Source organism: Lonchura striata, chromosome 1 (genome assembly GCF_046129695.1).
Source record: "Lonchura striata isolate bLonStr1 chromosome 1, bLonStr1.mat, whole genome shotgun sequence".
Taxonomy (NCBI): Eukaryota; Metazoa; Chordata; class Aves; order Passeriformes; family Estrildidae; genus Lonchura; species Lonchura striata.
The window spans coordinates 1-14,716 of NC_134603.1; the positions used below are offsets into that span (position 1 = coordinate 1).

Below are 14,716 nucleotides of genomic sequence, written 5' to 3' on the forward strand. Positions count from 1 at the left end.
CAGGTCGTTCCTGGTGAAGAAGGTGAAGCTCGATGATTTCCCCGCCGGCCTCGACGCCCCGTACGGCCGCGCCCGGGCGGATTTCGGCTCCCGCTTGCACGACAAGGGTAAATACCGAGCGCCGGGCCCCCGCCGGGCCCCGGCCGGGAACCGCCGCATTCCGCCGCGCTGCCGCCGCCGCCGCCGCCGCCGGGCGCGGGGAAACGCCGCCGGAGCGCGGCGGGACCGGGCCGGGACCGGGCCGGGACCGGGGCAGAACCGGGGCTCCGCGGGCGGCCGGTCCCCGGCGCTGCCCTTTGTCTGCGGGAGCCAAGTTCAAGGGCAGCGGCGGCGGCGGCGGCGGCGGCGCGGAGCCCCCCGCGGCCCCGCCGCCGTTGTCCCCGTTGTCCCCGTTGTCCCCGTTGTCCCCGTGCTCCTCGGGCCGGCCTTTGTGCGGAGCGCGGCCCCGGCCGGGCCCGGTGCGGCGGCGGCGGCTGCGGCTGCGGCGCGTTGCGTAACCGGGACCGGCGGAACCGCCGCAGCCGCACCGGGCCCGGCCCGGCCCCGCCGTGACCTTGAGCGGGGCCGGGGCAGCGGCGGCGGCGGGCGGGGAATGCGGGAATGCGGGAGCGCGGATGGCGGCGGCCCCGGGAATGCGGGCACGGAGCGGGACGGCGGCGGGGGACGGACACGGGACAGGGGAGGGACAGACGGACACGGGGACGGACAGCGGGACACGGGGAGGGACACACGGACACGGGGACGGACAGCGGGACAGGGGAAGGGACAGCGGGACACGGGGAGGGACAGACGGACACGGGGACGGACAGCGGGACACGGGGAGGGACAGACGGACACGGGAACGGACACGGGACAGGGGAGGGACAGACGGACACAGAGAGGGACAGACGGACACGGAGAGGGACAGACGGACACGGGAACGGACACGGGACAGGGGAGGGACAGACGGACACGGAGAGGGACAGCGGGACACGGGAACGGACAGAGGGACACGGGAACGGACAGCGGGACACGGGGACGGACGGGATGCGGGGGCAGGGACCGGGACTGCGGGCACGGACGGGGACAGCGACAGGGGAAGGGACAGCGGGACACGGGAAGAGACAGCGGGACATGGGGAGGGACAGAGGGACAGGGGAAGGGACAGACGGACACGGGAACGGACACGGGACAGGGGAGGGACAGACGGACACGGGAACGGACACGGGACAGGGGAGGGACAGACGGACACGGGAACGGACAGCGGGACATGGGGAGGGACAGAGGGACAGGGGAAGGGACAGACGGACACGGGAACGGACAGCGGGACACGGAGAGGGACAGACGGACACGGAGAGGGACAGTGGAGGACGGCAGCGATGCGGGGATGGGGATGGAGGAAGGAGGGACGGGGACAGGGGACACGGACTGCGGGGACTGGGACAGGGGACAGGGGACAGGGACAGGGACGGGGACAGGGATGGGACAGGGACAGGGGACAGGGACAGGGACAGGGACAGGGACAGGGGACAGGGACAGGGGACAGGGAGCAGAGCAGAGATGCGGCAGCGATGGGGACAGGGACAGGGGACAGCGACAGGGACAAGGGAAGGGACAGGAAGCCAACGGCAGGGATGGGGACAGGAGTGCGGGGACAAGGGACAGGGACAGAGATGCGGGCAGGGATGGGGACAAGGGAAGGGACAGGGACCAATGGCAGGGATGGGGACAAGGACAGGGACATGGACTGGGGACTGCGGGGACAGGGATGGGGACAGCGTCAGGAGGAGACAGGGACGGGGGACAGGGACAGGGGACAAGGGACAGGGGACGGGGGACAGGGGACAAGGGACAGGGCAGGAGTTGAGTCGGGCACAGTCTGGCAGAGGGATGGGCCGGGGTCGGGAAGGGGGACAGATGGGGGACAGAAGGGGGACAGGCAGGGGCAGAGGGGTGACAGACACGACAGGCAAGGGGACAACCAGGGGACAGACAAGGGGACAGGCAGGGGGACAGACGGGGGGACAGACGGGGGATGGGCAGGGGGGGACAAGGGGGTCACAGTGTGACAGACATGGGGACAGACAGGGGGACAGACAAGGGGACAGACAGGGGGACGGGCAGGGGGACAGGCAGGGGGGGACAAGGGGGTCACAGTGTGACAGACAGGGGGACAGACAGGGGGACAGACAGGGGGATGGGCAGGGAAAGGGCAGGGGACGAGCAGGGGACAAGGAACTGCCAGGAGGACACAGGAGGGACACAGCCAGGGTGACACACATGGGACAGGCAGGGTGACATAGGAGAGACACACAGGGGACATCCAGGGGGACACAGAAGGGACACAGGGGACAGGCAGGGGGACACACAGGGAATAGCCAGGGTGACACAAGAGGGACACACAGGGGACACACAAGGGACACCAGGGTGACACAGAAGGAACACTCAGGGGACACACAGGGTGACACTCAGCGCCCCCATCATGTCCCCCCCCCTTCACCACCACCCCCACGCGTGTCCCAAGTGCCACCAGCCCCTCTGACTGCTGTCCCCAGTGCCACCAGTGCCACCACCCTCCCTGACCTCTGTCCCCAGTGCCACCAGTGCCACCATCCCCTCTGACCGCTGTCCCCAGCGCCACCACCCTCCCTGACCGCTGTCCCCCGTGTCCCCCGGCTGTCCCCAGTGCCACCACCCTGCCTGACCGCTGTCCCCCCATGTCCCCAGTGCCACCAGCCTCTCTGACCGCTGTCCCGCCGTGTCCCCAGTGCCACCACCCTCCCTGACCGCTGTCCCCAGTGCCACCAGCCCCTCTGACCGCTGTCCCCCCATTGTCCCCAGTGCCACCACCCTCCCTGACCGCTGTCCCCCCATTGTCCCCCCGTGTCCCCAGTGCCACCAGCCCCTCTGACTGCTGTCCCCAGTGCCACCAGTGCCACCATCCCCTCTGACTGCTGTCCCCAGTGCCACCACCCTCCCTGACCTCTGTCCCCAGTGCCACCAGTGCCACCACCCTCCCTGACCGCTGTCCCCCCATTGTCCCCCCGTGTCCCCAGTGCCACCATCCCCTCTGACCGCTGTCCCCAGTGCCACCAGTGCCACCACCCTCCCTGACCTCTGTCCCCAGTGCCACCAGTGCCACCACCCTCCCTGACCGCTGTCCCCCCATTGTCCCCCCGTGTCCCCAGTGCCACCAGCCTCTCTGACCGCTGTCCCCAGTGCCACCAGTGCTACCATCCCCTCTGACCGCTGTCCCCAGCGCCACTCTCCCTCCCTGACCGCTGTCCCCCCATTGTCCCCAGTGCCACCACCCTCCCTGACAGCTGTTCCCCGGCTGTCCCCCCGTGTCCCCAGTGCCACCAGCCCCTCTGACCACTGTCCCCAGTGCCACCACCCTCCCTGACCGCTGTCCCGCCGTGTCCCCAGTGCCACCACCCTCCCTGACCGCTGTCCCCCCCATTGTCCCCCCGTGTCCCCAGTGCCACCAGCCCCTCTGACCGCTGTCCCCCCATTGTCCCCCCGTGTCCCCAGTGCCACCAGCCTCTCTGACCGCTGTCCCCCTCACTGTCCCCAGTGCCACCAGCCCCTCTGACCGCTGTCCCCCGTGTCCCCAGTGCCACCAGCCCCTCTGACCGCTGTCCCCCGCGTCCCCAGGTTACCTCAGCGACTACATGGCCCCCTCGTCCTTCCCGGGGGACGCCGAGGCCGCGCTCAAGGTGCCGTCGCCGGCCTCGCTCTACCCCGGCGGCCGCGGCGACTTCGGCGCCGGCGACTCGGAGCCCCCCGACAGCCCGCACTCGGGCATGGCCGGCGGCTACATCAACGGCGACGCGGCCGTCAGCGAGGGCTACGCCGTGGACGCCTTCTTCATCACGGACGGCCGCTCCCGGCGCAAGGCGAGCGGCGGCGCGGCGCGGAGCCTGCCCCGCCACACCTGCGGCGAGTGCGGCAAGAGCTACGCCACCTCGTCCAACCTCAGCCGCCACAAGCAGACCCACCGCAGCCTGGACAGCAAGATGGCCAAGAAATGCCCCACCTGCGGCAAGGTGTACGTCTCCATGCCGGCCATGGCCATGCACCTGCTGACGCACGACCTGAAGCACAAGTGCCAGGTGTGCGGGAAGGCGTTCAGCCGGCCCTGGCTGCTGCAGGGCCACATGCGCTCGCACACCGGGGAGAAGCCGTTCGGCTGCGCCCACTGCGGCAAAGCCTTCGCCGACCGCTCCAACCTGCGCGCCCACATGCAGACCCACTCGGCCTTCAAGCACTTCAAGTGCAAGCGCTGCAGCAAAACCTTCGCCCTCAAATCCTATCTCAACAAGCACTACGAGTCCGCCTGCTTCAAGGGCGCCGCGGCGCCCCTCAGCCCCCTGCACCCCTGATGGGGCCGGGGGGCAGCGAGCCCCGCGGAGCCGCCGCGGGGGGAGCGGCCCCGCCCGGGGCTCTGCGGCTCCTCCGCACCGAGTTCGCCCGGCCGGGACCGCGAGGGGACGGGGAGCCCCCGGTTCAGCCCCTCGGAGCGCGGCCGCCGGGCCCGAGGCGCCGGCGCGGACGGAGCTTCTCCCGTCGGGATCGGCGGCGCGGATCGCGGCCGGCGGGGTCCGCCCGGCGGGATCCGCCCTTCGAAATTCATCCTCCAGGATTCACCTGGCCAAATTCACCCTTCAGGATCCGCCCTTCGAACTTCATCCTCCAGGATTCACCTGGCCAAATTCACCCTTCAGGATCCGCCCTTCGAAATTCATCCTTCGAACTTCATCCTCCAGGATTCACCTGGCCAAATTCACCCTTCAGGATCCGCCCTTCGAAATTCATCCTTCGAATTTCATCCTTCGGGATTCACCTGGCCAAAATCACCCTTCAGGATCCGCCCTTCGAACTTCATCCTCCAGGATTCACCTGGCCAAATTCACCCGGCGGGATCCGCCCTTCGAAATTCATCCTCCAGGATTCACCTGGCCAAATTCACCTTTCAGGATCCGCCCTTCGAAATTCATCCTCCAGGATTCACCTGGCCAAATTCACCCTTCAGGATCCGCCCTTCGAACTTCATCCTCCAGGATTCACCTGGCCAAATTCACCCTTCAGGATCTGCCCTTCGAAATTCATCCTTCAAATTTCATCCTTCGAACTTCATCCTCCAGGATTCACCTGGCCAAATTCACCCTTCAGGATCCGCCCTTCGAACTTCATCCTCCAGGATTCACCTGGCCAAATTCACCCGGCGGGATCCGCCCTTCGAACTTCATCCTCCAGGATTCACCTGGCCAAATTCGCCCGGCGGGATCCGCCCTTCGAAATTAATCCTCCAGGATTCACCTGGCCAAAATCACCCTTCAGGATCCGCCCTTCGAAATTAATCCTTCAAATTTCATCCTTCGAACTTCATCCTCCAGGATTCACCTGGCCAAATTCACCCTTCAGGATCCGCCCTTCAGGATTCACCTGGCCAAATTTGCCCTTCACATTTCACCCTTCAGGAATAACCTCTCAAAATTCACCCTTCAGGATTCAATTCTCAAATTTCAACCTTCAGGAATCACCTCGCCAAATTCAACCCTTCAGAATTCGCCTTTCAAATTTCACCCTTCGGGATTCACTTCACAAAGTTCGCCTTTCAAAATTCACCTTTTAAATTTGACTCGTCGGGATTCACCCGTCGAAATTCGCCTTTCGAAATTCGCCTTTCAAAAGTCACTTTTCAAAATTCACTTTTCAAAATTCACCCTTCCAATTCCGGCCGTCAGGATTCACCCCAAAAACTTCACTCTTCAAAGTTCAGCCCAAAAAATTCACCCTTCAAAATTCAGCCCCAAAAATCACCCCAAAAAATTCCGGCCCCAAAATTGACCCCAAAAAAGTCAACCTTCAAAGTTCAGCCCAAGGAATTGCATCCCAAAAAATTCCGGCCATGAGATTCACCCCAAATATTCATCCCAAAAAATTCACCCCAAAAATTCACCCTTCAAAATTCAGCCTTAGGAATTTCAACCCAAAAATTTCATTCACGAGATTCACCCCAAAAAGTTCACCCTTCAAAGTTCAGCCCAAGGAATTGCACCCCAAAAAATTCCGGCCACAAAATTCACCCCAAAAATTCATCCCCCCAAAATCCCCCCAAAATTCACCTCAAAATTCATCCCTCCAAAATTTATCCCCCCAAAATTCGACCCCCAAATTCATCCCCCCAAAATTCACCCTCCAAAATTCATCCCAAAAAATTAATCCCCCCAAAACTCATTCCCCGCAAAATTCATCCCAAAATTCATCCCCCCCAAATTCGATCTCCCAAAAATTCACCCCAAAATTCACCTCAAAATTCATTCCCCCAAAATTCATTCCCCCCAAAATTCATCCCAAAATTCATCCCCCCAAATTTCACCCCAAAATTCATTCCCCCCAAAATTCGACACCCCCCCAAAATTCATCCCCCCAAATTTCATCCCAAAATTCATCCCAAAATCCGACCCCCCAAATTCCCCTCTGGGATCCCCCAAATTCACGTGCATGGCCCCTCCCCCCGCCCCTCCCCCACCCGGCGCCCCCCGCTGCCTTCAAGGGGGTCCCGGGCACCCCAAAATTGGGGGGACCCCCCCAGTTCTTGCAGGGACGTCCCCCCCCCACGCTGGTGTCCCCCAAATTCGGGGTCACCCTCGCTCTTCCATGGGCTCTGCGCCCCCCCACCGGGGCGCACCCCAAATTTGGGGTGACCCCCCCTCCCCCCACCCTCAAAGGGTGCCCCGACCCCGCGGGGCGCCCCAAAATTGGGGTGCCCCCCCCGCGCCCCCCCTTTTTGCATGGGTGCCTCAGCCTTGTGCCATAGCCCAGCCCTGGGGTCACCCCCCCGCACCCCAAAATTCGGGGTGACCCCCCAAACTCTGCATGGGCCCCCCGGGCCTGCTGGGGGAGCCCCCCCAAAATTCGGGGGGACCCCCCCCCAAACTCTGCATGGGCCCCCCGGGCCTGCTGGGGGAGCCCCCCCAAAATTCGGGGGGACCCCCCCACCCACTTTTGCATGGGCGCCCCCCTCCCGTGCCGTGACCCAGCCCTGGGGTCACCCCAAAATTTGGGGGTGCCCCCCTCCCCCCGCGCTGCACCCCAAAATTCGGGGTGTCCCCCTCCCCCCCTTGCATGGGTACCCCGGCCTCGCGCCGTACCCCAAATCAGGTGAGCCCCCCCCCAGACCCCCAAATTTGGGGGTCCCCCCCTCCCCCCACGCTGCATGGGTGCCCCTCCCCCACAGCTGCCCCCCCGTGCCGTACCCCAATACCGGGGCGCCCCCCCCCCACAATTTGGGGGCGCCCCTCCCCCCGCAATAAGCCCCTCCCCCCCCACGGCACAGCAGCTCCTGGGGGGACCCCAAAACCTCCCCCCACCCCCCCCGGGACCCCCCAATTTGGGGAGGGGTCCCGCCACCCCTCCCCCATCCGTGCATGGCCCCCCCCTCCCCCCGGGTACCCCTCCCCCACCTTGGGTACCCCAATAACTTCAGGGTGCCCCTCCCCCACCCCTCCCCCTCAATGGGGGGGGGGATCCCCCAAATTTCCCATTTAGGGACCCCCCCCCAAAATCCCGGGGGGGTTTTTTTTGGGGGGGGGAGGGGAGGACCCCCAAATTCTCCCCTCCCCCCACGAGGGGCGGCCCCGCCTCCCCCCATTTTGGGGGCGCCCTTGCCGAGAGCACAAACCCCTCCCCCACCCCCCCAAAACCGACCCCTCCCCCCCCAATTAAACCCCTCCCCCTCCCCCCCCGGGATTTCGCGCCCCTCCCCCCTCCTCCCCTCCCCCCCCGCGATGCCAAAGCCTGAAGGGGGGAGGGGGAGGGGAGGGGGGAGGGGCGGGGTGGGGGAGGGGTCTCTGCATGCCGGCCCCTCCCCCCGCCCCTCCCCCCCCCCCCCCCCGATCTCCATCTATGCCAATTTTTGGAGCTTTTTTGGAGTTTTGTTTTTTTTTTTAAAGGAACTTTTTCCTTTTTTTTCCGTTTTTTTTTTAAATTAATTTTTTTGCGTTGCCAAACTGTAGAACCGCGGGCGCGCCGCCCGCCCTAGAGCAATAATTACCGACCGTTAATTACCGATTAATTAGCGACCGCATGGGCTCGAGCAATCAGGGACCCCCCCGAGCCGAAACCCCTCCCCCCGCCCCTCCCCCCCTTAGAGCGACCGAAATCAGGGATGACGTCAGAGTAGCGATAGCCGCCCCTCCCCCACCGCACGGCCACGCCCACGGACACGCCCAGGACACCTGGACACGCCCACGGACACCTGGACACGGCCGGGACACCTGGACACGGCCACGGACACCTGGACACGCCCACGGACACGCCCGGGACACCTGGACACGCCCACGGACACCTGGACACGGCCAGGCCACGCCCACGGACACCTGGACACGCCCGGGACACCTGGACACGCCCAGGACACCTGGACACGCCCGGGACACCTGGACACGCCCACGGACACGCCCACGGACACGCCCAGGACACCTGGACACGCCCGGGACACCTGGACACGGCCAGGACACGGCCAGGACACCTGGACACGCCCACGGACACGCCCATGGACACGCCCAGGACACCTGGACACGCCCGGGACACCTGGACACGCCCACGGACACGCCCACGGACACGCCCAGGACACCTGGACACGCCCACGGACACGCCCGGGACACCTGGACACGGCCAGGACACCTGGACACGCCCAGGACACGCCCACGGACACGCCCGGGACACGGCCAGGACACCTGGACACGCCCACGGCACCTGGACGCGCCCATGGACACGGCCAGGCCACGCCCACGGACACTGACACGCCCACTCCCAGGCCACGCCCACGGACACCTGGACACGCCCACGGACACCTGGACACGCCCACGGACACCTGGACACGCCCATTGACACCTGGACACGCCCACGGCACCTGGACACGCCCACGGCACCTGGACACGCCCAGGACACGCCCATGGACACGGCCACGCCCAAGGACACGCCCGGGACACGCCCAGGACACGCCCATGGACACGGCCACGCCCACGGCCACGCCCACGGCACCGGGACACGCCCCCAACACCTGGACACGCCCACGGACACGGCCAGGCCACGCCCACGGCACCTGGACACGCCCACGGACACCTGGACAGGCCCAGGACATGCCAAGGACACGCCAAGAACATGCGGGGTGGGCGTGGGGAGAGGGGGAATGAGAATACCTGTACACACGTGTGAGCACCTGGACACACCTGTGCGCACACCTGGACACACCTGAACACACACCTGTACACACACCTGTACACACACCTGTACACACACCTCTGCACACACCTGTGAGCACCGGTACACACACCTGGATACACATGTACACACCTGGACACACATGTACACACCTGTGAGCACCGATACACACACCTGTAGACACACCTGTGCACACCTGTACACACCTATATACACACCTGTACACACAGGTACAGACCTGTGCACACCTGTGAGCACCTGGACACACACCTGTGCGCACCTGTACACAGCTGCACACACAGGTGCACACCTGCACAAACATTGACACACCTGTACACACCTGTATGCACCTGTACAGACCTGAGCACACCTGAGCACACCTGAGCACACCTGTGAACACCTCTACACACCTGCACACGCCTGCACATTGACACACCTGTGCACACCTGTACACACACCTCTACACACCTGCACACGCCTGCACATTGACACACCTGTGCACACCTGTGCACACCTGTACACACACCTCTACACACCTGCACACGCCTGCACATTGACACACCTGCGCACACCTGTGCACACCTGTGAGTGCCTGCACACACCTGCGCACACCTGTGAGGACTTGTACATACCTGTACACACCTGTACACACCTGCACAAAGCATGTACTGTAACTCAGCTCACCTGCACACACCTGCACACACCTGTACACACACCTTTGCACACCTGCACACACCTGCACACACCTGTACACACCTGTACACACACCTTTGCACACCTGCACACACCTGCACACACCTGTACACACACGTTTTCACACCTGCACACACCTGTACACACTTGTGCACACCTGCACACACCTGCGCAGGGCGCACCTGTGCACCTGTGCACTGACACGCATTGTACCTGTATGGCACACCTGTACATTGACACACCTGTACACACCTTTAGGCACCCATGAATACCTGCACACATCTGTGCACACCTGTACACACCTGTGCTTTGCACACCTGTGCACCTGGGCACTGACACGCATTGTACCTGCACTGCACACCTGTGCACACCTGTACAACGCACACCTGCACCGCTGCGCATGGCCCACACTACACCTGTACTGCACACCTGACACACCTGCACACACCTGTGCACCTGGGCACTGACACGCATTGTACCTGTATTGCACACCTGCACACCTGTGCAATGCACACCTGTGCACCTGTGCTTTGCACACCTGCACCGCTGTGCATGGCCCACACTACACCTGTACTGCACACCTGTACACACCTGCGCACACCTGTGCAATGCACACATGCACACACCTGTGCAGTGCACACCTGTCCAATGCACACTTGCACACCTGTGCAATACACACCTGCACACACCGGTGCATGGCCCACATTACACCTGTACTGCACACCTGCACACACCTGCGCACACCTGAACACAACTGCACACACCTGACACACCTGTACACACCTGACACACCCACCCAGGTGCATCCCCACAGGTGCCCCCAGATATCCCCAGGTGTGCCCAGGTGTGCCAGGTGTGTCCCAGATATCCCCAGGTGTGCCAAGGTGTGTCCCAGGTGTGCCCAGGTGTGTCCCTTCCTCACCTGGGCCAGGCTGGGCCCCCCCAATTCAGGTACCGCAGGTCCGGGAGCTCCGCCCCCTTCTGGCCACGCCCCCTGGCACACCTGAGCCTGGCCACGCCCCCGGGCACACCTGGGCCTGGCCACGCCCCTGGGCACACCTGGGTTGGTCACGCCCTTTGGGCACACCTGGCCACGCCCCCGGGCACACCTGACCACGCCCCCGGGCACACCTGGGCCTGGCCACGCCCGCGGCGCACCTGGCCACGCCCCCGGGCACACCTGGGCCTGGCCACGCCCCCGGGCACACCTGGGCCTGGCCACGCCCCCGGGCACACCTGGCCACGCCCCCGGGCACACCTGGGCCTGGCCACGCCCCAGGGCACACCTGGCCGCGCCCCCGGGCACACCTGGGCCTGGCCACGCCCCCGGGCACACCTGGCCACGCCCCCGGGCACACCTGGCCACGCCCCCGGCGCACCTGGGCACGCCCCCCGGGCACACCTGGGCACGCCCCCGGGCACACCTGGGCCTGGGCACGCCCCCGGGCACACCTGGGCACGCCCCCGGGCACACCTGGCCACGCCCCCGGGCACACCTGGGCCTGGCCACGCCCCCGGCGCACCTGGCCACGCCCCCGGCGCACCTGGGCACGCCCCCGGGGTTTTGGGGCCAATCCGAGCGGTTTCTGGACAAGCACAAGCGGCCCCCGCGGCCCCCCCGGCCCCGCGGCCAATAAAGGGACGAACCCGGCCCGGCTCCGCCTCCCTGCGACCCCCGGGAACACCGGGAACGAACACCGGGAACACCGGGAACACCGGGAACAAACACCGGGAACACCGGGAACACCGGGAATACCGGGAATACCGGGAATAAACACCGGGAACACCGGGAACACCGGGAATAAACACCGGGAACAAACACCGGGAACAAACACCGGGAGCAAACACCGGGAGCAAACACCGGGAACGAACACCGGGAACACCGGGAATAAACACCGGGAATAAACACCGGGGAACACTGGGGAACACTGGGGAATACCGGGGAACACCGGGAACAAACACCGGGAACAAACACCGGGAACAAACACCGGGAACAAACACCGGGAACACCGGGAACACCGGGAATAAACACCGGGAATAAACACCGGGAAACACCGGGAATACCGGGAACACCGGGAATACCGGGAACAAACACCGGGAACACCGGGGAGCACTGGGAAATACCGGGAATAAACACCGGGAATACCGGGAACACCGGGGAAATACCGGGGAGCACTGGGAAATACCGGGGAACACCGGGAATAAACACCGGGAACAAACACCGGGAACACCGGTAACACCGGGGAACACCGGGAACACCGGGAATAAACACCGGGAATACCAGGGAAATACCGGGAATACCGGGAAACACCGGGAACACCGGGAATAAACACCGGGAATACCAGGGAAATACCGGGAATACCGGGAAACACCGGGAACACCGGGAATAAACACCGGGAACACCGGGGAACACCGGGAAATAATACCGGGAAACACCGGGAAATACCGGGAACACCGGGAATAAACACCGGGAACACCGGGGAACACCGGGAAATACCAGGGAACACCGGGAACACCGGGAATAAACACCGGGAATAAACACCGGGAATACCGGGAACACCGGGAAACAACGGGAAACACCGGGAATACCGGGAATAAACACCGGGAATACCGGGAACACCGGGAAATACCGGGGAACACCCGGGAAATACCGGGGAACACCGGGAACACCGGGAAACACCGGGAACACCAGGGAAATACCGGGAAATACCGGGGAACACTGGGGAATACCGGGGAACACCGGGAAATACCGGGAAACACCGGGAACACCGGGAACACCAGGGAACACCAGGGAACACCGGGAATACCGGGAAATACCGGGGAATACCGGGAAATACCGGGGAACACCAGGAAATACCGGGAAACACCGGGAAATACCGGGGAACACCGGGAACACTGGGAACACCGGGAATAAACACCGGGAAACACAGGGAATACCGGGATACACCGGGAAATACCGGGAAACACCGGGAAACACCGGGACCCTCCCGGGACCCCCCTCGGGATCATCGGGACGCCCACGGGACCACCGGGATCAGCCCCGGGACCCAACCGGGACTCCCCCCCCCGGGAAACACCGGGACCACCGGGACCCCCCCAGGACCCCCTCGGGAATCACCGGGAAAGACCGGGACTACCCCGGAAAACACCGGGAAACACCGGGAATCACAGGGGACCCCCTCGGGACCCCCCCCCCCCCCCCCCGGGAAACACCGGGACCACCGGGACCCCTCCGGGACACCCCCGGGAAATACCGGGACCACCGGGACCCCTCCGGGAGACACCGGGACCCCCCCGGGAAACACCGGGACCACCGGGACCCCTCCGGGACACCCCCGGGAAATACCGGGACCACCGGGACCCCTCCGGGAGACACCGGGACCCCCACGGGATCCCCCCGGGGCCACCACTGGGACCCCACCGGGACCACCGGGATCAGCCCTGGGACCCTCCCGGGACCCCCCCCCCCCCCGGGACCACCAGGACTCCCCCCCGGGAAACACCGGGACCACCGGGACCCCCCCCGGGAATCAACGGGAAACACCGGGACCCCCCCGGGATCACCGGGATTCCCCCGGGAACCACCCGGGAATCAACTGGACCCACCCAGGACCCCGCCGAGACCCCCTCCCGGGACCACCGGGACCCCCCCCCGCTCCCATGGAACCCCCCGGGACCACACCGGGACCACCGGGACCCCCCCCGGGAATCACTGGGAAACACCGGGACCCCCCCCAGGAAACACCGGGATCACCGGGACCCTCCCGGGACCACCGGGACCCCCCCGGGAAACACTGGGAAACATCGGGAGTCACCGGGAACCACCGGGATCAGCTCCGGGATCCCTCGGGATCACCGGGATCCCCCCCCCCCGGGGCACCGAGACCCCCCCGGGAAACACTGGGACGACCCCATCCGGGACCCCCCAGGGATCACCGGGACCCCACCCCGGGATCACCGGGAATCACCGGGACCCCCCCGGGACCCCCCCGGGACCACACCGGGGCCTCCCCCCCCCACCATGGAACCCCCGGGACCACCGGGACCCTCCCCGGGAAACACCGGGACCCCCCCGGGATTCTCCGGGACCCCCCCCCGGGGCCTTTCATAGGCGAGACCCACCCCGGGACCCCCGAACCGCGGGACCCCCGGTCCCGGGACCCCCGGGACCCCCGAACCGCGGGACCCCCGGTCCCGGGACCCCCGGGACCCCCGAACCCCGAGACCCCCGGTCCCGGGACCCCCGGGACCCCCGAACCGCGGGACCCCCGGTCCCGGGACCCCCGGGACCCCCGAAACGCGGGACCCCCGGGGTCCCCTCGCCCCCAGCCCTGTCCCGTTCCACGGGGCTCCCCCCGCCCACCCCCGGGCCCCCCCCGGTGTCTCCCCGGTGTCCCTCCCGTGTCCTCCCCCGGTGTCCGGTGTCCTCCCCCCGGTTCCCCCCCCGGTTTTTCCCCTCCCCCGTGTCCCCTGTATGCCCCCCGGTGTCCCCTCCCGGTGTCCGGTGTCCCCCCGATGTCCCCCCGGTTTTCCCCCCCGGTTTTTCCCCTCCCGGTGTCCCCTCCCGGTGTCCTGTGTCCCCCCGATGTCCCCCCGGTTCCCCCCCCGGTTTTTACCCCTCCCCCGTGTCCCCTGTATCCCCCTCGATGTCCCCCCCGGTGTCCGGTGTCCCCCCGGTGTCCCCCCGGTTTTCCCCCCCGGTTTTTCCCCTCCCGGTGTCCCCCCGGTGTCCGGTGTCCCCCCCTCGATGTCCCCCCGGTTTTCCCTCCCGGTTTTTCCCCTCCCGGTGTCCCCCCGGTGCCCCTCCCCCCTCCCG

At 65.7% G+C, this 14,716-nt stretch overlaps 1 protein-coding gene across 1 annotated transcript; it reads left to right on the plus strand.

Moving 5' to 3' along the window:
- Positions 1-7: 7 nt before the first annotated feature.
- LOC110483343 (transcriptional repressor scratch 1) lies at positions 8-4,361 on the plus strand (the record flags this gene model as incomplete). The annotated part of the gene is made up of 2 exons (XM_077781451.1): positions 8-107; positions 3,634-4,361. Coding segments are annotated over 2 exons (828 nt in total), but the record flags the coding sequence as incomplete, so codon positions are not given.
- Between the last annotated feature and the right edge of the window lie 10,355 nt (positions 4,362-14,716).